Raw genomic sequence first — 25642 nt, 5'->3', positions numbered from 1 at the left:
AGGGGGGAAAGACCTGCCCCCGTGGCAATTTCATGGTATGAGGGACAAATTTCAAAAACGATTCTTTCAGCAGTGCCAGGGACCCGAACTAAAAAAAAACACCTTGTCAGAATGCAGCATCAGTGCTGCACAAAGTGGCTCTTTTAGTTACAAACGCCTGGGGGGGTGACAGGTTCCCTTTAAATAAAATTTCAATTTGTCCTCTAATACTGTCCTGTTGACAGACAAAGCAGGGCGGTTCGCAGGGCAGACATTCAGCAGGATATAAGGGGGAAAGGTTGAATTCATTTCTTGCCAACAATAAGCCATGCTGTACTTACCTTAACACCATATTTCACCTTGCCAGCATAGTGCTGGATTATGAACGCTGGCTCCATAACTGCTGGAAACTCTATGTAAGGGTTGCTTTCATGGTGACGCTTAAACTTCTCAAGCAAGGTTTGATGAGTAGCTTGTGGGAAACTAAGAAGAAAAGAAAAAATTGCATACAGTAAAACATGACAAAATCATTTTTTAGTGGTGAGAAACTTAGGCCAAGCGTATATTAGTGATCTTTCCTGATCTCAATCATATGTGCCAAACAGATAAGATAGTTATTGATGGACGACCAAGTCATTAAAGAAGTTGCATAATTCTTACTTGCTTTCCTCATCCAGAAGCTGGATCAGTCCTGTTGGCCTCTTACTGATGAGATTGATGCAGCGTTCATTATCGGTGTAGTTGATATTACTCCAACTAATTCCTTCCAACCTATACTGCTCCTATAGAAAAAAAAAAAAAAAAAAAAAGAGAAAATGGAACTAGAACCAGACAAATATTTCCTTACAACTCCAATTCCAAAAGAGTTGTAACGCTGTATAACCTGTAAAGAACCCAAGAATGCAATGATTTGGAAAGGTCATATGGAAAGGTTTCATTCACTACAGAACATAAAACACAAATCAGAAGGTGGAAGTTAGACATTTTTCCATATTATTTGAAAAAAACAACTCTTTTAGAAACTGAAAAAAGATGGGACAGGGCCATCGTCTACTATAGTGTAGCATCCATTCTTCTTTTTAGTCTGTAAACATCTAGGAAGTGAGGAGACCAATTGCTGGAGTTTCCAGAGAGGAATGTTGTCCCATTCTTGCCTGATGTAGGATTCTCGCTGCTCAACGGTCCTTGGTCTTCTTCGAGGGAATTGTAATTTCATAATGAGCAAAATGTTTTCTATAGGTGAAGGCTCTGGACCACAGGCGGCCAATTCATCACCCAAAACTCTTCTTCGGCTAAGCCATGCTGCAGAGATGGATGCAGTATGTGCTTTACTATTATCTTGCTGAAATAGAAGGCCTTCCCTGAAACAGAAGTTGTGTGGTTGGGAGCATATGTTGTTCTAAAACCTCTACATAATGCCATGCCAGATGTGTAAGACACCCCTGCCATAGGCACTAATGCAACCTCTACCATCAGCAGGCTTCTGAACTAATAACGAACTGAATGTTCCCTCTACTCTTGAATCCCCAGGAAACCGCCTCTGTGGTTTCAATAAAGAATTTGTAATTTTAATTAATGTGACCACAGAACAGTTTTCCATTTTGCCTCAGTCCATATTAAATAAGCTTTGGCCCAGAGAAGATGTCAGTATTTCTCAAGGCAAAATAGTGTTCACAATGATTTCTCAAAGTATTACTGAGCCCACGCAGTTATTACCAATTATGACCAAATCATGCTTGTTTCTAATATGGTGCCACCTGAGGGCCCGTAGACCACGAACATCAAATGTTGACAGTCAGCCTTTTCCCTTGTGCACATGGAATTCTTCAGCATCTCTGAATCTTTTGATGATATTATGTGCTATGCAAAGTCGGATATTCAAAGTCTTTACAATTTCACGGGGAGGAACATTTTTCTAAAATTGTTTCACAGAGCTGTTCACAGATTGGTAAACCTCTGACCATCTTGGCTTCTAAGAGACTTTGCCTCTAACATTCTCTTTTCAAACACTCATGATTTAGTGTAAACTGACCCTCCAGCTATCTTTCAATAGTATCCCTAACTTTTCCAGCTTTTTCTTAGCCCTGTCCCAACTTTTTTTTGTTACTTCCATCAATTTTTAAATTTGTTAATTTTTTCAAATTAAATGGAAAAACGTCTAACTTTTATCTCAGGATCTGTGCTCTATGTTCTGTTCTGAATAAATTATAGCTTTAATAGATTTCCAAATAATTGCATTCTTGTTTTAGGTTTAAGTTCACACAGGACTTTTTTTGCTGCATTTTTTATGCTAATTTTCTGCTGCTTATAGGTGCATTTTTTGTTGCATATTTGGTGCGTTTTTTTGGTGCGATTTTTTTTTCTCTTTTTCCAGGTTAATGTCCTTGGATTTTCAGCAGCAAAAACGCAGCAAATAATGATACCTGCGCTTTTGCTGCGTTTTTTTCAACACCCATTCAAGTCAATGGGTGAAAAAACGCAGCAAAAACGCTGAAAGAAGTGACATGCTCTATGTCAAAAAACGCAGCAAAGCACAAAATACTGATCAAACAAAAAACCAATGTGTGTACATGAGATTTCTGAAGTCTCATAGACTTTGCTGGTATTATAAAAAGCAGCTGAAAATTAGCATAAAAAAACGCAGCAAAAATACGCAGCAAAAGAGTCCTGTGTGAACTTACCCTTAATTACACATAGTTCCAACTTTTCTGGAATTGGGGTAGAAAATGTACTTATAAGACCCAGTGCAGAGGGGTAAGACAATTATATTGCACGTAGAAGAAGGTTTCATTTGCCCAAATATAGATGTTCGTAGTCAACTGAACCCGTTCACAAAAAAGTAATTTCTCAACAATGTTATACTATGTGCACATGTGGAGTATTTCATTGCAGAAATTTCTGCAACGTTTCGGCACCTCTAGGAATTTGATGGCAGTAAAAGTGCAACGGAAAGCACGCTTTTGGTGCGTATTTGGTATGCATTTTTGTACAGCAATGAATGCTTTTTGAAGCTAAATAAAGATATTTGAAAACCAAAAAGTTTTGTGATGTCGTTTGTGGGGCAATGGGATAAGGGACTGGTGTCAACAGCTGTCTCTAACACCAAGCTCTAAGTTTAATAATGAAGACGTGTCAGCCAGACACCCTCATTACTAAACCTGTAAGTAAAGAGTTAATTAAACACACACACACTGTGAGAATAAATCACTTTATTTGAAATAAAACAGACACATTCTTTAATCATTAAAATTAACCCAATATACTCACCCGAGGTCCGACGGTAATCCAAGGGTTAAAGCGATGTCAAACATTGTCACCAGCCTATGGGGGAGCGTTCACAGAATGAAACCACATAGGCTGTAACCAAACAGCAATGGTACGTGCCCACGATAAGGAAATAGCAGCGATTTTGTACACAGTGTATTTTCGCTGCATCCAAAATGTTGCATTCAATCACGTAGTTAAAGTATGTGTTCATTGAACCAAGCAGATGTACAGTATCCAACACATTTCTATCGTGAAATCATCTGTTGGGGAGACTAACTTCTCAGCAACAAAAATTGACACGCTGCAGCTCGTAAACCCACTCCACGGGTGAGTTTATGCAACATCAAATAGAAGCACAGAGGCCATGGAAGTTCTATAAATCACATCCACTGTGCTTGTATTGTAGAATGCAGTGGTTTGGATGCAACGCAGGTGAGCTGTGTCCAAACCGCTGCTATACCGGATCGTGGTCACATACACCAACTGGCAGAATTTGTTGCGCACCTCGATACCTGGCGGCAGCGGTGATGTGTGTGGGGCTATTCCAGTTCATATCGGTGGGTTACCAAGCGTATTAAAAATTTTTTAAAAAGGCATGGGCTCTCGTGTAATTTTCATGACCAGGAGAGGGAAAGCCAGCGGCTGAGGGCTGATGTTAATATTCTTGAAAAGAGCCAATAGTCGAAGGTTCCCAGGCTATTAATATGAGCTCACAGCTGTTTGCTTAGCCTTTACTGGCTAATTTACAGGGGAACCCCAGAAAAAATATTGACGTAGGGTCCCCCTATAAATTCTTACCAGCAAATGCTAAACAGACAGCTGCAGGCTGATATTATTAGCCTAGGAAAGCGCCATGAATATTGCCCCCACCCAAACTACCAACATCAGCCCTCAGCCGACCCAGAAATGGCACATCAATAAGGTGAGCCAAATCTGGCCCTTAGCCTCACTCTTCCCACTTGCCCTGATGCAGTGGCAAGCAGGGTGATGGTTGGGGAAGGAAGGGGTGGCAGTGTTCTTGTCAGCCTTGTATTGGCAGCTGACATGAAGCCCAAGGGTTAGTAATGGGGAGGTGTCCATTAGACGCCCCCATAAAAAACACCGCTGCTACCTGAGAACTTTCTCACGATGTGGTGATGACGTGAGATCACCGGGGCTCATCAGCTGATGAACTCTGGTGAACTTTCTCACCTTAGCTCAGAGCATCTGACACTGCAGGAGTCATTACACACTCCTGTCAGTGTGTGGCCAGCTGTCGGGTAGAGCAGTCGCATCAGCAGATGTGACAGCTCTACAAGTGATCCGAATAGTTGTGGGAGATTATGGCAGACAGGTGAGGGATATGGTGGTTTAATATTTTTTCTCTTTTCCGCTGACATGGGCATTGGGGATTAGGTGTTAAGGTGAGCATATGGTGTTTTTTTATTTTTTACAGGAGACAAGGGCTTCAGGGATTAGGTGTAGTTGAGTATAACTTTTTTATTTTTATTTCAATATTTCTTTATTTTACCTTTTTTTTCCTTTACTTTGAGCACATGACTAAGCGAATCAGTGGCGTTTGCTCTCGCCATTATCAGCGACAGCAGGCGTAGCCTGATGAGAGTTGTAGTCTCTTATCAGCCGATGCCTGTGACCAGCAGTAAGCTTTTTACTGCAGGTCAGCTGACATCTGACAGCATGATCCCCTCAGCGCTCTGACTGGCGGTAATTATCTTACGGCTGATCAGAGCTGCCGGTGTTTCTTGTGCTGTCACACAGATGACAGCATGAGAAACACCATAGGAAGTCCGCAAAAATGCAAGCAAAAACTCAGCAAATATGCAAACATTTCTATACCTGCATTTTAGCTGTGTATTTGGCTGACTCAACTGAAGTCAATGGTTAAAAAACGCGGCAAAAACACACAAACAATTGACATGCAGTGGATTTAAAAGCAGCACAAATCTGAAAAGTAAAATTACTGATCATGTGTACAACACTACAGGTTTCTCGCTGACTTTGCTGGCACTGCGATTCCCTAGCGTTTTTGGGACAATTCCGTGTGAAAAAACAGCAGCAAAAACGCATTGTGTGCACACAGCCTTGCTAAATATACTGTAATCATTGCCATGCATGATTAAGAGCAAATAATTGCTACTTTCTGACCATATACAAAATGTTAGGAGTCATCTGAAAAAACAAAATGTTTCTAGCAAGCCGCGATCTACAATGGAATGACACTTCAGGACAAACTCCAGACGAAACGTGCCATCTAGTTTAATTGAAAAAAACCCTCCAATTATTGAATTACTGCTTAAATTAAATCGAAAACCATTTAGGAGAAGGAGTTGAATGCTGCGAGGGATGACGCTTATTCAATTATGGAATCATACTCCAGGAAATGAATATATTTAGTGCATCTTTTCAGTCAAGGCCAGGCGCAGAGATATTATCACAGTCTTCGAGACACACTCAGTGGCCAGTCCTGCCGCTTTATTCAATCAGCCTCCACCCACCGCCAAAAATGTAAATGACAAACCTGCTCCAGCTGAAACAGATGCTGATTGAAGTAATGCTGCAAACGTTCATTGGCAAAGTTAATACAGAATTGTTCAAAGCTGTTGCTGCCGTAATCCTCAAAGCCAAAGATATCAAGGACCCCGATAGAAAGGGTCTAAAAGAAAAGAAACATACTTATTACAAAACTAGAAGTGCATTTTTAGCGTTAAAGGACATTTCCATTAGTAATCTAAGAATCTGTGAGAAGATGGCAGATGTAGTCCATGCTCCTTGCAGTCGGTGAACATTTCGGAAGCATTTCAATCAACTGCAGAAGGGTGGCGAGAAATCGGCGGGAGATGTTATTGGACTTGTCAGATCTCTCCCTATAGTCCCAGGTTGACTTTTCAAACTATGTTTTCTTTGAAAGAGTGGAACATGTCTGCTACCGGGCAGCCAGACTTTGTTTCACGCTGCCCATAGTTTCGACAGCATGAATAGTGACAGAATCCCTTCCCACACACAAGATAAGTGTTGGCCAAACATTATTGGGTTTCCAACAGTGAGAGAAGAAAGATGCTGCCAGGCAACTGTGGCAGTGGCGTATCTTGCCTGAAAACAAAAAGCCACTGCAATAATAAACAGCACTATCCTTCACTCCAACTGCATTTTTTTCCGGAAAGTGTATGGGGTCTTAAGAAAAGTATAGTTCTAAAATGCTAAAAACTAGTGCTGGTTGCAATCAAAGACCTTTTTCACATCACATTTGTAATGTAAGTTTGGGGTATGAGCCAGGAAAGCTCAGGACACGCACCCTAAACGTGTCCACAGATTTACATTAGCCCAACAGAGGTCAAATGAGTGTGCACCCCTGAAAATTGACAGTTCATAGCAGCAAGATCGCACCAGTGGTCCTAATTGTGTTCTCTCCTAGGTTGCATGCAGGGGTAGCTTTGCCTCTGCAGCATGGTAAAAGCGCTCCGGACAGCTTTAGAGTGGTGTGAGCAGGCTATAAAGCATAGAGCCTGCTTGCGCCAAGTGCCCCTTGCGTAGGTGACTGGTCAGGCTTGAACTGCAGGGTGGCGGGCAACCCAAGCAACAAGCTATACACTATAAATTTAATAATACCTTGATTCATGAGAACTGAGAGATTTTTTTAAAAATATATAAATTGCAAAGTTGCTTGTTTTTATGAGTACATTGCAATTTTACCCATTCGTCAACTTCAGACAACCACTTTCAGCATTGGCTACTATAAAAGGTTCCCCATACAACAGTATCCAAGAAAAAACAACATATTTTGCTTGAAAATTGGTGCTCATGGGTAACAGAGGACACCCATCCATTTTATGCACATGCCCTGATTATAAGCGTGATGGGAATATAGCAATGTAGCTTACAAAGGCCAAATACTTCAAATATCACCGAATGCTCACTTTATATCCTACCGATGAGTCTCAAGAAAGGCTAGAAGGGTTGAAGATGAGGGTGACAGACCCTCCTCATAGAATGTGGCTAAACCAACAGCAACAAATCAGATTTTGATGACAAGCTCGTATTTACAGCCCAGGTTAGTGCAGATCGGCAGCAGCAGCTGTCACCGAGAGCAATGACCTCTCTGGAGTCTGCAAGGAATTTCGGACTAGAATGAACTATCTGGAAGCACTTTCATTTCTAAAAAAGCCACTAGTAATCACATATTTATAGACAGCCAAAGAGGTTACGATCCTATCCACCTGTTTAGTCGTTAGAATTATAGCTTTTGGGTCTTTAGTTCAACCTTGCAGCCACGTCTACATACTCCTGCCACCTTACCTGGCTTCCTTCATCTATCGCCTTGCTGTTAATGTTGAGCAGAGCATGGTTAATGCGGAAGACAATCCAATCAAATAAGGCGCTATAAAGAGACTTTGCCAAAGAGTCCCTGACTGTAACAGCCTGAAAAATACAAGAAAAAAATGTAACATTGATGTATCCGAGAATACGATAGATTTACAAAATATTTAATATTTTCCCACCTCTGGCAGACGGTACGGCAAGATAAGTTTTTCTCCAACAGTAACAGTTTTCCTAGTGATCAGTGCATCCAAGAGCATTTCTTCTCGAACCTTAGACACAGAGAAAATGGTGATTTCCATTAGGTATTGATATTAGAAAGAATATACAAATGTTACACTGTACATAACATTCCACGTACAAGATTGGAAAACGCTGCAAGAGTACCTCTGAGCAAGTTTTCAGGAGATCTGGACGCCTTAGGTAAATAATGGAGGTCTACATTATTACAAGTGGACAAGTTTTTAAAATTTCTTGTTTTATTAAGTCACACACATGTAAAGCAGAGTAAGATTAACTACGGTCAGAGAAGAAAAACAAACAACCTTTTCCAATAGGCATGCCAACGTTGCCGAGATCTCAATCTGAGCATGCACCGCCGCTAGCGGCTATTTTTCTGGAGGCCACCGCATCACAGCAATGGATGTGCTGGGGGCCTCCGGGCTTTCACAAAATGCCAGCAGAGCCCCCCGTACCACAGAGAACCACCGCCGCAGCAGCATGGGATGGGATTTCCCAGAGGCCACCACACCTGCCTGGGACCACCGAACACCCCGTGACCACGTTCCACCAGCGCAGCCGATACCCCCGGTAAGCTGAATTTGGACTGTAAGACGGACCCCCATTTGATACACTAATTTTTTTCCCTATTTCCTTCTGAAAATTTAGGGTGCGCCTTACAGTCCGATGCGTCTTATAGTCTGAAAAAATATGGTAAGTTTGACTCAATCAGCACCATACACAGTGAAGAATGGTAGAGGCATGCTTCAGGGTGGTCTTTTAATTGTGGGAACAGCGCCTTTTATGCAAGGTGAAGGAAATTATGAGCAGTTCCAAATATTAGTCAATTTTACATTAAAACTTTCAGGCCACTGCTAAAAAGCTGAGGATGAAGAGGAATTTGACTTTTCAGCACAATGATCCTAAGCATAACTCCAAATCAACAATAGAATGGCTTCGCAAGAAGATCAGAGAGGGCTGTACACAGGAGATGCCCTGTCAATCTAAGATATAGAGCATTACTACAAGGAAGAGTGGGGAAAGGTTGCCAATTTTAGATGTGCTATGCTGATAAATACCTACTCAAAAAGACTATAATGTCATAAATTTTAAGGTTACCTTCAACACACAGTATCAGTTTAAGGGTTTGCATATTTATGCAACCACATTATTTTAGTACTTTCACATTTTTGGGGTAGCAAAAGACAAATAGAGTTACTTTTTCAATTGAATTGTACAGATTCTGGGTGACCATAAAAGGTGGAAAAAGTTCTCCAATTATTCTCCTTGGTATGATTTTTTTTATTCACATGTAAAAAACACAGCATTTTAACAGGGATGTGCAGACTTTTTATATCCACCGTATATAGACACACAGTATCTATTACTGCATACCTTTCCAGTATATTATGCTTACCATGAAAAAGTAAAAGTAAATGGATTTATTCGGACACTCTTGAGTTTTGACCTATACTGGGTGGAGCTTTACGAATACTTACACGTTTTGAACATTTTGCAAATCTACCAGGTGATTTTTCCCATCATATGTCAAAAATAGACTTTTAGGCTATATGCACACGTTCAGGATTTTTAGCGTTTTTTCGGCCGTTTTCCGCCGGAAAAAAAACGCTAAAAAAAAACGCTTACATGAGCATCCCATCATTTTTAATGCATTCTGCATTTTTGTGCACATGCTGCGTTTTTTCCAGCGGCGGAATCGCATTCCGGAAAAAAACGTAGCATGTTCACACTTTGTTTGACAAGTGTGACCAACCTGTCAATCAGTTTTCCAAGCGATGCTACAGATCGCTTGGAAAACGCTAGTGTTTAGCGGGAAAATGCATGCCAATTCTGCGTGCGCATTTCCCGCGGCAGGGAGTTGCAGAATTGCCGCGGAAATTTCCGCGGCAATTCTGCAACGTGTGCACATAGCCTAACTGTGCTGTGAACAGGACAGTACATATAGAAAACTGTCAACTGTAAACAGTGTTTGAAACAAGTTTCCTATAAGGCCATGACAAACAAGGCTTTGATCACATGGCCATTTGAAGAACCTGTCTATTGGAAACAGATTCCTAACCATTTAGCTGCATTCCTATAATGGAGGGGGTCAGTTAATTAAAAAGAAAAAAAAAAAAGAAAAAGATTACTGTACAATGCCTGGAGCTCTATGAAGACAAGCTAAAACGTAGCTTCAAGTGTACCTACATTTCAAGGAACTTGTCAGGATAAGCTGTTGTGCACTTTTTTTCCTCAATTTTACACTCTTCAGGCTCAAATTATCTAATAGATAGAGATTAGATGCTCTGACGTGTTCCATATACAAAACACAGAAATATGAGGGATTCCTACTAGTGTTGAGCATTCCGATACTGCAAATATCGGGTACCGGCCGATATTCACTGTATCGGAATTCCGATACCGAGTTCCGATATTTCTGCGATATCGGAAATCGGAAGTCCCCACAGTGCAAAAATCACTATAATGGAAAGTGGGCGGTGCATTGGCGGAGACTGCGTGTCTCTGTGCGGGCAGGGTCTGTGCGAGTGTGCGTGCCTGCCGGGGGGTCTGTGCGGCCTCTGCGGGGTCTGTACGGCCTGCCGGGGGGTCTGTGCGGCCTCTCCGGGGTCTGTACGGCCTGCCCGGGGGGTCTGTGCGGCCTCTCCGGGGTCTGTACGGCCTGCCGGGGGGTCTGTGCGGCCTCTCCGGGGTCTGTACGACCTGCCGGGGGGGTCTGTGCAGGCATCATCCGATGGGACTACAAGTCCCATCGGACGATGCCTGCTACACTGACAGTGATTGACACATTAGCCAATGATGGGACAGTAGTAGTCCCATCATCCGGCTAATGTGTTGAATGTAAAAAAAATAAAAAAATAAAATAAAAAATACTCCATACATGCTACATACATACATACATGCTACATACATACATACATACATGCTACATACATACTCCATACATGCTACATACATACATACATACATGCTACATACATGCTACATACATACATGCTACATACATACATGCTACATACATGCTACATACATGCTGCATACATACATGCTACATACTACATACATGCAACATACATACTACATATGTGCTACATACATACTATATACATACATAGATGCTACCTACATGCTACATACTACATACATACATGCTACATTCATACATACCACATACATACTACATACATACATACTACATACATACTACATACATACTACATACATACATACATGCTACATACATACATGCTACATACATGCTACATTGCTACATACATGCTACATACTACATACATGCTACATACATACTACATATGTGCTACATACATAGATGCTACATACATACATGCTACATTCATACATACCACATACATACATACCACATACATACTACATACATACATGCTACATACATACATGCTACATATATACATGCTACATACATACTACATGCTACATACATACTACATGCTACATACATACATGCTATATACATGCTACATACTACATACATACATGCTACATACATACATGCTACATACACACATCCATACATACATGCTACATACATACTACATGCTACATACATACTACATGCATGCTACATGCATGCTACATGCATGCTACATACATGCTACATGCATGCTACATACATGCTACATGCATGCTACATACATGCTACATACATGCTACATGCATACATACAATACATACATATAGACATACAGTACATTAAACACTTTGTTCCCCGAAGCCAGTGTCATCTGTAAAAAATGTGAAAAAAACAAACAACCAATATACTCCCTGTCCGCAGAAATCCACGAGTGTCCCACGACGATCTCCCGTGGAGAGCAGCAGCATCAGATAATGCGACTGCTCTCCAGGGGCTCCAGGAACACAATAACGGGAGGAAGGTATCCTTCCGCCACTGTATTCCTCCACCGCTGTAAAAAAAAAAAAAGTCCCTAGTCTCACTTTATGGCATTGCTGTATGAGACATTTTCCCATGCAGCAATTGCCATAAAGTGACACTTTGAACTCAGGTAACCTCAGTGATACACTGCAGGAGCCATTGTCTCCTGTCAGTGTGTCACTGAGGGTCCTATAGAGCAGTGACATCACCCGATGTCACTGTTCTATAGGGGAGATCGTCGTGGGACACTCGTTATTAATTGGACTACGGCGGACAGGTAGTATGCGGTTTATTATTTTAAGTTTTTTTGCAGGCGCTGAAGTATGGTAAGTATGGTGAAATAAAGAATATTAAAATACTTTTTCCTAATGTGTGTGTTTTATTAACCCTTTTCTTACTATTGGATTAATAACGGACAGGCGTCTTATTGACGCCTCTCCGTTATTAACCCGGCTTACTGTCACCTTACGATAGCAAGGTGACATTAACCCCTTATTACCCCATATCCCACCGCTACACGGGAGTGGGAAGAGAGGGGCTAAGTGCCGGAATTGGCGCATCTTACAGATGCGCCATTTCCGGGGAGGCCCCCGGAAGAAGGCTGTTGCAGCCGAAACGTGCGTAGGGGCTCTGGCACTGTTTGGACTTGAGGTAACTTGAATATGTTTATATGCTCTTTTTAAGCTTATGCCATGTAGGAGTGATCACTTTTTGGGAATAGTACTAGTGGACCTTTGGGTGGAATAGACAATTATACCTTGGTGTCACACTATATGGCAATAAGGACAATGTATGTATATACCTCAGGCTGATGGTGCTTTTTGTATTGGTACACATCATCTATTGTGTCTTTGGTTTTCCTTTTTAAAATTTTGTCAATAAAGCTTGGTATTTTTGGTACAATTATGGTCTGAAGTCGTACTTTTTGTTTATAGGTTTATATGTATGTATGTATGTAGAATGTATGTATGTATGTATGTATGTATGTATGTATGTATGTATGTATGTATGTAGCATGTATATATGTATGTATGTATGTATGTATGTATGTATGTATGTATGTATGTATGTGGCATGTATGGAGTATTTTTTTTTTTTCATTCAACACATTAGCCGGATGATGGGACTACTACGGTCCCATCATTGGCTAATGTGTCAATCACTGTCAGTGTAGCAGGCATAGCCCGATGGGACTTGTAGTCCCATCGGACGATGCCCGCAATGGGACCCCCGCACCCCGCAGAGACCCCCCCCACGCCGCAGAGACCCCCCCCCACGCCGCAGAGACCACCCAGCACGCCGCAGAGACCCCCCAGCACGCCGCAGAGACCCCCCAGCACGTCGCATCAAGCCCCGGCACGCCGCATCAAGCCTGGGCAGCCCGGATACAGCGCCGCACAGAATGAGATCCCTGGCAGGCCCGCACAGACCCCGCCCGCACACACAGACACTCAGTGTCCGCCCACGTACCGCCCACACTCTTCCCCCCTCCAGAACCCCATATAGAAGGACAGAAAGGGCTGATTTACATTCCGATATTTGTGTCCCATTCACTTGTATTGGTATCGGGTATCGGTATCGGCGATATCCGATATTTTTGGGATATCAGCCGATCCAATCCGATACCGATACTTTTGAATATCGGAAGGTATTGCTCAACACTAATTCCTACTCTTCTAACTCTATGTAGAAAATGGACAGAATCAATAGCAAGAACACAATATGCAACAGTACTGGACTGTGTAGCTGTGAATTCAGCACTGGAGTGCAACACTTATTAGAAAGCTGAAGCACGATTGTTTCTCTGTCTCACTGTGGTCTTCCCTCTACCCTCTCCATAAACCTTAATCGGATCTATAACTTAATACTTCAGTGACGCTGCATACCATCTTTTCTTGAAGCATGACAGATTTTAGTGTTTCACATTGAACGAGGAGTTCATTAGGCGGGTGGTGGGTTGGGGTGGGGGAGAAATGGCTCATAAGTGGAGAAAGAAGCATATTACTCTGATAAAATCTAAAACAAAGTTCCTTACACTCACTTGTACTTTTGATTTAAAGTTTGGAGACAGTATGGTGATCATTTAGAGCAGGGGTGGGGAACCTCAGGCCCGAGGGTCATTTACGGCCCTCACCGACCTTTTATCAGGTCCCTGAGCAGATTCTCAGGGACTGCATTCTTGGGCAAGGAGGTGTATTTTGATTGCCACCAGCTCATTAATTTCTTCTTGCTCTGTTAGCACACACATGTAGTGTTCACTACTGAACACTGAAGGTCATGCAATGAAAGATTACGTTCTGACACCAGTGCCAGAGTCAGGATGTACTTTTTTGTGGGCGGAGATTGTACGGCCCCCGAAGGATGGTATCAATATCCAAATGGCCCTTGGTAGAAAAAAAAAGATTCCCCACCCCTGATTTAAAGAAACATTTAAACCATTTAGAGAACCATTTTGCTCTGTAGCCTGCAAAATTGTTAATATAATTCTCGACTTTATTACACACTGTAACTCAAAGTCTGCTCGAATATGGGATGCAGTGTAATTTTTAAAGCTATTAATTTTTTATTTTTAAATCAGGAGTCCTATAAAACAGGAACATACGCTTACAACAGTGGCTCAAGTCTTGTTAGTCTGAATACACATATATATATATATATATATATATATATATATATATATATATATATATATATATATATATATACACATGCATACATACATACACACACACATAGCTCTGGCAAAAATTAAGAGATCACTGCAAAATGTTCAGTTTGTCTGATTTTTCTCTTTATAGGTATATTTTTGAGTAAAATGTAAATTATTCTTTAATTCTTTTTCCAACAAACTTTATTGGTTTTACAAACTTTTTAAAGGTAAAGGGACAGGGGAAGGGGGAGTGGGCAAAAGGGGGAAGGATAGGTAGGTAAGGGGAAAGGGGAAGGGAAAAGGGCAAAAGGGGGAGGATAGGTAATTCCCTGCGACACAGGGAATGGGAAAGATAAGACAGGCGTAACATGTACATATAAGGGTATGTGCACACGTTCAGGATTTCTTGCAGAAATTTCCTGAAGAAAACCGGAAATTTTCTGCAAGAAATCCGCATTTTTTTTTTTGCGTTTTTTTTCCGTTTTTTTAGCATTCTGCAAGCGTAATTAGCTTGCAGAATGCTAAAGTTTTCCAAGCGATCTGTAGCATCGCTTGGAAAACTGACTGACAGGTTGGTCACACTTGTCAAACATACTGTTTGACAAGTGTGACCAACTTTTTACTATAGATGCAGCTTATGCAGCATCTATAGTAAAAGATAGAATGTTTAAAAATAATAAAAAAAATTAAAAAATGCTTATACTCACCCAGACATCTCATCAGCGGCGTCCGTTCGTCTTCCTATAGCTGGTGTGTGCGCGCAGGACCTTCCGTGACGTCACGGTCACGTGAGCGGTCACATGACCGCTGACGACCAATCACAGGACAGTGACGTCATCGGCGAGGTCCTTCGCCGCACATCAGCTACAGGAACCGAAGCGACAGCGTGCAGTGGAGGCGGGAAGACATCGAGGGTGAGTATATCGCTATTTTTTATTTTAATTCTTATTTTTTGACCACTTATATGGTGCCCAGTGCGTGGAGGAGAGTCTCCTCTCCTCCACCCTGGGTACCAACCGCACATAATCTGCTTACTTCCCGCATGGTGTGCACAGCCCCGTGCGGGAAGTAAGCAGATCAATGGACCCCTAGGTGTGCGGAATCCCCTGCAATTCCGCATTTTAATGAACATGTTGCTTTTTTTTCCGCGATGCGATTTTTTCGCGGAAAAAAAGGCTACATTTGCACAAAAAATGCGGAATACACTTAAAATAATAGGAGGCATATGTAAGCGTTTTTTTCGCGTTTTTATCACGTTTTATAGCGAAAAAACGCGAAAAAAACGCGAAAAATACTGAACGTGTGCACATGGCCTAAGCGTTCTTGAATATTACGCAGCTATCTGTTGCTGATTAAAGCTTTAAAGTAAACCTAGAGAGCTGTAAGATAAACAAGCAAATTAAAGTGAAACTACATTATATTCTTCCGTACATGTAGGCCCGTTGTGTTTGGATGCACCCTAAGGCGACCCTACCCTAAATGGAGGTAAAGTTCGGTTCTTCAAAGGAGTTATAAAAGTGGAAAACTTCTTATAGTTATGACGAAGTAGCGTAGAGCTCTTTTAATCAGGAAAGATGTCCTGGACCTATGTAGAGGAGCGTCTGGAGGAGACCACTGAGATTTTGATTCCAGCCCCTTTAAGGAAAGCAACACCCTCCTCCGGAGAGAGTATAGGGATAAATTTGTTAGCGTATTTCACCTGGACGGTTGAGGACTAGGGTCAGGTATAGGGGATCCCAGCTTGTAGGAGTGCTCGTGTGGTTTGGGAAAATGCTTTCCTTTTTTGCATAGTTTCTTTTGACATGTCTGAAAAAAATTTGGTGATTGTATGGAGATGAGTAAAATTTTTGCTCCTTTGTTACATCAAGAAGCGCGTTCCTCACCCAATTTGGGTAAAATGATACTATGACGTCTGTTGCCAAGTTGTGCGGGAGAGAAGGCGGTCTACAGATTCTGTATGCTTTGTCAATCAAACGGCTCTCATCTGTACCAGGAAAAAGATGAGAAATCATTACGGAAACATAGCTCCTAAGTTGAAAAGATTGCATCGATTCGGGGATTCCTCTAATCTTGATATTGTTTTTTCTCCTATAATTCTCGTAATTATCCAGATGGGATATGAAGAAGGCAATGTCTCTTTCGATTTTATTTATGAAGTCTGAAAGTGTAGGTAAAGTTTGAGGATTGTTGGATTCGCATTCTTTGTAAGTAGAATTGGTTATCCTTGGTTTGTAGTTAGCTTTGTCAGAGAGTCTGAGTGGAATGGAGTGGTTTTCATTGGCCGCTGTCGTTAGTAAGTCCTGGATAAGCCCTTTAACGAAGGTTTCTGTGGCTTTAGGGTTATTTTTCAGCTTGGACTCGGGATGCTTAATTTTGAGGTCATCCAGTATATCTCTGAAGTTAACTTTATTATATATCAAAAGATCCAGTGAAATGAGAAGAGCTTTAACCCCTTCATGACCCAGCCTATTTTGGCCTTAATGACCTTGCCGTTTTTTGCAATTCTGACCAGTGTCCCTTTATGAGGTAATAACTCAGGAACGCTTCAACGGATCCTAGCGATTCTGAGACTGTTTTTTCGTGACATATTGGGCTTCATGTTAGTGGTAAATTTAGGTCCATAATTTCTGAGTTTATTTGTGAAAAAAACGGAAATTTGGCGAAAATTTCGCAATTTTCACATTTTGAATTTTTATTCTGTTAAACCAGAGAGTTATGTGACACAAAATAGTTAATAAATAACGTTTCCCACATGTCTACTTTACATCAGCACAATTTTGGAAACAATTTTTTTTTTTGCTAGGAAGTTATAAGGGTTAAAATTTGACCAGTGATTTCTCATTTTTACAACAAAATTTACAAAACCATTTTTTTTTAGGGACCACCTCACATTTGAAGTCATTTTGAGGGTTCTATATGGCTGAAAATACCCAAAAGTGACACCATTCTAAAAACTGCACCCCTCAAGGTGCTCAAAACCACATTCAAGAAGTTTATTAACCCTTCAGGTGTTTCACAGCAGCAGAAGCAACATGGAAGTAAAAAATGAACATTTAACTTTTTAGTCACAAAAATGATCTTTTAGCAACAATTTTTTTATTTTCCCAAGGGTAAAAGGAGAAACTGGACCACGGACGTTGTTGTCCAATTTGTTCTGAGTACGCTGATACCTCATATGTGGGGGTAAACCACTGTTTGGGCGCACGGCAGGGCTCGGAAGGGAAGGAGCGCCATTTGACTTTTTGAATGAAAAATTGGCTCCAATCTTTAGCGGACACCATGTCGCGTTTGGAGAGCCCCCGTGTGCCTAAACATTGGAGCTCCCCCACAAGTGACCCCATTTTGGAAACTAGACCCCCCAAGGAACTTATCTAGAAGCATAGTGAGCACTTTAAACCCCCAGGTGCTTCACAAATTGATCCGTAAAAATGAAAAAGTACTTTTTTTTCACAAAAAAATTATTTTAGCCTCAATTTTTTCATTTTCACATGGGCAACAGGATAAAATGGATCCTAAATTTTGTTGGGCAATTTCTCCTGAGTACACCAATACCTCACATGTGGGGGTAAACCACTGTTTGGGCACATGGTAAGGCTCGGAAGGGAAGGAGCGCCATTTGACTTTTTGAATGAAAAATTATCTCCATCGTTAGCGGACACCATGTCGCGTTTCGAGAGCCCCTGTGTGCCTAAACATTGGAGCTCCTCCACAAGTGACCCCATTTTGGAAACTAGACCCCCCAAGGAACTCATCTAGAGGCATAGTGAGCACTTTAAACCCCCAGGTGCTTCACAAATTGATCCGCAAAAATGAAAAAGTACTTTTTTTTTTTCACACAAAATTTCTTTTAGCCTCAATTCTTTCATTTTCACATGGGCAACAGGATAAAATGGATCCTAAAATTTGTTGGGCAATTTCTCCTGAGTACGCCGATACCTCATATGTCGGGGTAAACCACTGTTTGGGTGCACGGCAAGGCTCGGAAGGGGAGGCATGCCATTTGACTTTTTGAATGGAAAATTAGCTCCAATCGTTAGCGGACACCATGTCGCGTTTGGAGAGCCCCTGTGTGCCTAAACATTGAAGCTCCCCTACAAGTGACCCCATTTTGGAAACTAGACCCCCCAAGGAACTTATCTAGATGCATAGTGAGCACTTATAACCCCCAGGTGCTTCACAGAAGTTTATAACGCAGAGCCGTGAAAATAAAAAATAATTTTTCTTTCCTCAAAAATGATTTTTAGCCCAGAATTTTTTATTTTCCCAAGGGTAATAGGAGAAATTGGACCCCAAATGTTGTTGTCCAGTTTGTCCCGAGTACGATGATACCCCATATGTGGGGGTAAACCACTGTTTGGGCGCACGGCAGGGCTCGGAAGGGAAGGCACGCCATTTGGCTTTTTGAATGGAAAATTAGCTCCAATCATTAGCGGACACCATGTCGCGTTTGGAGAGCCCCTGTGTGCCTAAACATTGGAGCTCCCGCACAAGTGACCCCATTTTGGAAACTAGACCCCCGAAGGAACTTATCTAGATGTGTGGTGAGCACTTTCAACCCCCAAGTGCTTCACAGAAGTTTATAACGCAAAGCCGTGAAAATAAAAAATAATTTTTCTTTTCTCAAAAATGATTTTTTAGCCCACAATTTTTTATTTTTGCAAGGGTAACAGGAGAAATTGGACCCCAAAAGTTGTTGTCCAGTTTGTCCTGAGTACGCTGGTACCCCAAATGTGGGGGTAAACCACTGTTTGGGCGCACGTCGGGGCTTGGAAGGGAGGGAGCACCATTTGACTTTTTGAACGCAAGATTGGCTGGAATCAATGGTGGCGCCATGTTGCGTTTGGAGACCCCTGATGTGCCTAAACAGTGGAAACCCCTCAATTCTAACTTTAACACTAACCCCAACACACCCCTAATCCTAATCCCAACTGTAGCCATAACCCTAATCACAACCCTAACCCCAACACACCCCTAACCACAACCCTAACCGCAACACACCCGTAACCCTAAAGGTACCTTCACACGAAGCGACGCTGCAGCGATAGCGACAACGATGTCGATCGCTGCAGCGTCGCTGTTTGGTCGCTGGAGAGCTGTCACACAGACCGCTCTCCAGCGATCAACTATGCCGAGGTCCCCTGGTAACCAGGGTAAACATCGGGTAACTAAGCGCAGGGCCGCGCTTAGTAACCCGATGTTTACCCTGGTTACCAGCGTAAAATCTAAAAAAAACAAACAGCACATACTTACATTCACGTCCCCCTGCGTCCACTTCCTGACTGACTGAGCGCCGTACAGTGAGAGCAGAGCGGTGACGTCACCGCTGTGCTGCTTTCACTTTCACTTTGCGGCGCTGAGTCAGAGGAGGAAGCAGACTGCAGGGGACGCAATGTGAGTATGTGCTGTTTGTTTTTTTTACATTTTACGCTAGTAACCAGGGTAAACATCGGGTAACTAAGCGCGGCCCTGCGCTTAGTAACCCGATGTTTACCCTGGTTACCAGTGTAAAATATCGCTGGTATCGTTGCTTTTGCTTTCAAACACAACGATACACAGCGATCGGACGACCAAATAAAGTTCTGGACTTTATTCAGCGACCAGCGACATCACAGCAGGATCCTGATCGCTGCTGCGTGTCAAACGAAACGATATCGCTAGCGAGGACGCTGCAACGTCACGGATTGCTAGCGATGTCGTTATAATGTCGTTTCGTGTGAAGGTACCTTAATTCCAACCCTAACCCTAATCCCCACCGTAACCCTAATCCCAACCCTAACCACAACCACAACTGTAACCCCAACACACCCCTAACCCTATCCGTAACCCTAACCACAAGCCTAATCTTAACCCTATTTCAAACCCTAGCCCTAATTCCAACCCTAACCCTAAGGCTATGTGCCCACGTTGCGGATTCGTGTGAGATTTTTCCGCACGATTTTTGAAAAATCTGCAGGTAAAAGGCACTGCGTTTTACCTGCGGATTTACAGCAGATTTCCAGTGTTTTTTTGTGCGGATTTCACCTGCGGATTCCTATTGAGGAACAGGTGTAAAACGCTGCGGAATCCGCACAAAGAATTGATATGCTGCGGAAAATACAACGCAGCGTTTCTGCACGGAATTTTCCGCACCATGGGCACAGCGGATTTGGTTTTCCATAGGTGTACATGGTACTGTAAACCTGATGGAAAACTGCTTCGAATTCGCAGGGGCCAATCCGCGGCCGATCCGCTGCGGATCCGCGGCCGATCCGCTGCGGATCCGCGGCCGATCCGCTGCGGATCCGCGGCCGATCCGCTGCGGATCCGCTGCCGATCCGCGGCCGATCCGCTGCGGATCCGCTGCCGATCCGCGGCCGATCCGCTGCGGATCAGCGGCCGATCCGCTGCGGATCAGCGGCCGATCCGCTGCGGATCAGCGGCCGATCCGCTGCGGATCAGCGGCCGATCCGCTGCGGGTCAGCGGCCGATCCGCTGCGGGTCAGCGGCCAATCCGCTGCGGGTCAGCGGCCAATCCGCTGCGGATCCGCAGCCAAATCCGCACTGTGTGCACATGCCATAACCCTACCCCTAACCCTACCCGTAACCCTAACCCTAGTTCTAACCCTAGTTCTAACCCTAACCCTAGTGGAAAAAGAAAAAAAAATATTTTCTTTATTTTATTATTGTCCCTACCTATGGGGGTGATAAAGGGGGGGGGGTTTATTTATTATTTTTTTATTTTGATCGCTGCGATAGAACCTACCACAGCGATCAAAATGTACTTGTAATGAATCTGCCGGCTGGCAGATTCGGCGGGCGCACTGCGCATGCGCCCGCCATTTTCCAAGATGGCGGCGCCCATGGAGAAGACGGCCGGACACCGGGAGGGACATCGAAGCTAGGTAAGTATGGGGGGGTGGGATCGGAACACGGGGGGGGGGGGCGATCGGTGGCGGTGGGGGGGGGGGGGGCAGATCGGGGTCTCCAGCCATGGCAGATGCTATTGCAGCATCGGCCATGGCTGGATTGTAATATTTCACCATTTTCATAGGTGAAATATTACAAATCGCTCTGATTGGCTGTTGAAAGTGAAACAGCCAATCAGAGCGATCGTAGCCACGGGGGGGTGAAGCCACCCCCCCTGGGCTGAAGTACCACTCCCCCTGTCTCTGCAGATCGGGTGAAAATGGAGTTAACCCTTTCACCCGATCTGCAGGGACGCGATCTTTCCATGACGCCACATAGGCGTCACAGGTCGGATTGGCACCGACTTTCATGACGCCTACGTGGCGTCAAAGGTCGGGAATGGGTTAAGCATCTTAGTCATGAAGCCTTCTGTGGGATGATCGTCTGATGCAGGGATCTCATCTATTTGTGAAAGTAAAGGAGAAGAACGCTCGTGGTTGGGGTTCTCAGCTGGCTTAAAATAATCGTGTGAAGACGCGTTTTCTGAAGAGGAATATGAGGACGAGCTTTCGTCAAAAGAGTCACTAAATTTATGGTCAGATGAGTCTGCACCTAAAAAGGATTCCTCAGAATGTATGTTCTCTAGACTCTCTAGTGAATTGAGAGATTCATCTGACTGATTCGTCAGGGTTTCATTTTCAGTATCGACAGCATATATGTAGGTTTTCCTATTTGTCTCCCCCGCAGTGGTGAGTGAAGGGTTAACGTATCAGACTGTGGTACAATATAGGGTGAGGAAGCAGCAATCAGTTTTCTTACCATTGCTGAAGTGTTTCGGTCTATTGTGTCCTTTATAGTTGGTGTCAGCTCCTCTGCAATTTCTTTTAGCCTCAGGGTTACCTCTACTTGTCCTTGGCTCCTGCCGTGTGACTCAGGAGGTTCCCCTTGAGCGTGGTGGAGACTGGTCTTTTTAGATCGGTGCTGTTCTGTCTCAGGAGACTCCTCCATATTGTGATGAAGAGGAGGCTTTTCAGGCCGATGGTGCACCGACTGGGTATTCCTCTGTATCTCCTTAGTGTCTGTGTGTGACCGGGGAAACTCCCCTATATGTGTCCTCGGCACGAACTCAGCAGCATGATTCAGGCCTTTCTCCTGCCTGGGTCCGATCAGCTTTTTCTCTCCAGGTGCCGGCCGCAGCGAAAACGCTGAATCACACCCAGCTGCTCTCCACTTCCTGTCGACGTCCAGACTCCCTGCGCCCCGCCGCTGCGCTCCTAGGCCTCCACTCACTGCTGCTGAAGCCGCGGTAAGGGGATCTTCCTTGTGTTCCAGGTTGTTCCTCCGGCTCCGGTCAATCAGCTGTTTCTTGCCGATCAGCTGTTTTGCGCCGGGTGCCTGGCGCTGAGAGACCACTGAGACACCCTTAGCTGCACTCCACTTCCTGTCAGCGTCCGGACTCACTGCGATCCGCCGCTTTGCTCCGAGGCCGCTGGCTGCTGCTGTTGAAACTGCAGCAAGGGGAGATTTCCACCCGGCTGGGGTCCCGAAGGTCGGCTGCTTATTAGGGGTCCCCGGTTTCACTATTGTCCGGAGGGAGGGCAGCGCCTGCTTTGTAGTCCCGGACGGATTGCCTCCAGACTCGGGAAGGCCAGGCATGTGAAGGCGTCCTCCAGGTCTCCCACCGCTTCTTAGTCCTGGCAATGTTTTTTTCTCCGTAGGAGCGGGACTCCTCTTGGTATGGCTGGATACAGGCATGTTATAAATGCTTCAGTGTCCAAAATTTCCACTTTTTGTATGCTTTTTAAGGCTAAAATAAGGAAATTAGCAGGAGCTCCTGTAGAGCATGTCTGCTCAGTTCCCCATGCAAACCAAGCCCCCCCAATTATTCTTTAATTCTATAAACTTCTGACAACATGTCTCCGAAGCTCCAAGCAATACATTTTGTAATGGTCAAAATTAAAAAAAAAAAAACCCAGTGCTTTCAGACCTCAAATAATGCAAACAAAACAAGTTTATAATCATTTAGAAACAAGAATACTGATGTTTTCTCTCAGGAAGAGTTCAGAAATCAATATTTTGTGGAATAACCATGATTTTTAATCACAGCTTTCATGCGTCTTGGCATACTTTCCCCCAGTCTTTCACACTGCTTCTGGAGCAAAAATGTAAGCAGTTCTTTGTTTGATGGCTTGTGACTATCCATCATCCTCTTGATTACATTCCAGAGGTTTTCAATGGGGTTCAGGTCTGGAGAATGGGCTTCCACATTCAAAATAAAACAATAAAAATAAATAAAACATACACATATTTGTTATCGCCATGTTCAGAATTGCGTTATCAATAATAAAAAAAAAGGATTAACCAGAACGCTAAACGGCGTAATAAGAAAAAAAGTCAAAACACCAGAATTACGTTTTTTTGGTTACCGCGACCGTGCATTAAAATGCAATAACGGGTGATCAAAAGAACGTATCTGCACCAAAATGGTATCATTAAAACCGTCAACTTGGCACAGAAAATAAGCCCTCACCCGACCCCAGATCATGAAAAATTGAGATGCTACGGGTATCGGAAAATGGCACTTTTTTTTTCTTTTTAAGCAAAGTTTGGAAAAAAAATGTCACCACTTAAATAAAAAAATAACCTAGACATGTTTGGTGTCTATGAACTCGTAATGACCTGGAAAAGCACAATGGCAGGTCAGTTTTAGCATTTAGTGAACCTAGCAAAATAGCCAAACAAAAAACAAGTGTAGGATTGCACTTTTTTTGCAATTTCACCGCACTTGGAATTTATTCCCCGCTTTCTAGTATAGGACATGGTAAAATCAATGGTGTCGTTCAAAAGTACAGCTCGTCCTGCAAAAAATCTGCCCTCACATGGCCATATGGACGGAGAAATAAAAAAGTTATGGCTCTGGGAAGGAGGGGAGCGAAAAATGAAAAAAGTTCTGGTCATGAAGGGGTTAAAGGGCCACTGTCACCCCCCTCCAGCCGTTATAAACTAAAAGAGCCACCTTGTGCAGCAGTAATGCTGCATTCTAACAAGGTGGCTCTTTTAGTTTTAGGTTCAAGTATACCCCAAATAAAGCGTTTTTATACTTAGCCACAATTCCTGTCTCTAGCCAGGTAGGCGGGTCCTCACTCCCCAGCTTGGCCAGCTCCTCTGCCGTCACTCACATCTTCCTGCGCCGCCCCCTCAGCGCTGTTATCGTTTTCAAAACCGGCGCCTGCGCTGTGTACTGGTGTCCTGCGCAGACGCAGTAAGCTCTGGCCGTCTGATGCACACTGCGCCTGCGCGGGCATTGCGGCCGCCGGCCAGCCACCTTTGGAATCCCCGGAAAACGTCTTCTTATCAGTATATATTTATGTTTCACCTATACAGAATATTCCGTGTAATGGCTGATACCAGAGAACAAAAGACATCCACAGAACACCAGGATGGATCTGCTGCACAGCAAATAGCTGTAGGACCTGCGATGACGTCACTGCCATGTGATTAGGGCAATCACATGGCAGTGACGTCATCGCAGGTCCTACAGCTATTTGCTGTGCAGCAATCCATCCTGGTGTTCTTTGGATGTCTTTTGTTCTCTGGTATCAGCCATTACACGGAATATTCTGTATAGGTGGAACCTTTGGAATCCCCGCCCCGCACTGTGCATAATGCATAACACAGTGCGGGGCGGGGATTCCAAAGGTGGCTGGCCGCAATGCCCACGCAGGCGCAGTGTGCAAGCCTGGCTGGGACATCAGACGGCCAGAGCTTACTGCGTCTGCGCAGGATACGAGTACACAGTGCAGGCGCCGGTTTTGAAACGATAACAGCGCTGAGGGGGCGGCGCCGAAAGCGCAGGAAGATGTGAGTGACGGCAGAGGAGCTGGTCAAGCTGGGGAGTGAGGACCCGCCTACCTGGCTAGAGACAGGAATTGTGGCTAAGTATAAAAACGCTTTATTTGGGGTATACTTGAACCTAAAACTAAAAGAGCCACCTTGTTAGAATGCAGCATTACTGCTGCACAAGATGGCTCTTTTAGTTTATAACGGCTGGAGGGGGTGACAGTGGCCCTTTAAAGGGTATCTGTCAGTAGGATCAACCCTCCTAAGCAGTCTATATTGGTATGGGTATGCAGTTCATAAGAAGCTGAATAAAATGATACCTTGATTTCTGTGATCCACTGTTTTATTCCAGAGAAATCCATATTTACCTTATATATAAATGAGCTGTTAAGATCTATGGGCTGGACACTGATCATTTGCATATAAGAAAAACGTTGATTTCTTTGGAATAAGACATCGGTTCTCAGAGATCCAGAAATCATTTTTTCAGCTTCCTATGACCTACATATAGACAGCTAAGGAGCGTTGATCCTACTGACAGATTCCCCAACCTGAAT

At 43.6% G+C, this 25642-nt stretch overlaps 1 protein-coding gene across 6 annotated transcripts in view; it reads right to left on the bottom strand.

Annotated features, from left to right (window-relative positions):
* Positions 1-25642, bottom strand: part of MYO9A (myosin IXA) — a 175229-nt gene that overhangs the window by 75285 nt on the left and 74302 nt on the right. For all 6 annotated transcript variants that reach the window (XM_077264134.1, XM_077264138.1, XM_077264135.1 and 3 more), the window contains exons 9-13: positions 7743-7832; positions 7540-7662; positions 5765-5899; positions 640-761; positions 321-462 (exon numbers count right to left, since the gene is read on the bottom strand). In XM_077264134.1, the coding sequence (XP_077120249.1) occupies positions 321-462; positions 640-761; positions 5765-5899; positions 7540-7662; positions 7743-7832 (612 nt within the window). The remainder of the gene's footprint in view (positions 1-320; positions 463-639; positions 762-5764; positions 5900-7539; positions 7663-7742; positions 7833-25642) is intronic.

This window comes from Ranitomeya variabilis, chromosome 5, assembly GCF_051348905.1.
Source record: "Ranitomeya variabilis isolate aRanVar5 chromosome 5, aRanVar5.hap1, whole genome shotgun sequence".
Taxonomy (NCBI): Eukaryota; Metazoa; Chordata; class Amphibia; order Anura; family Dendrobatidae; genus Ranitomeya; species Ranitomeya variabilis.
Note: the sequence above shows the minus strand (reverse complement) of the source record. Positions and strands in the feature narration are given on the sequence as shown.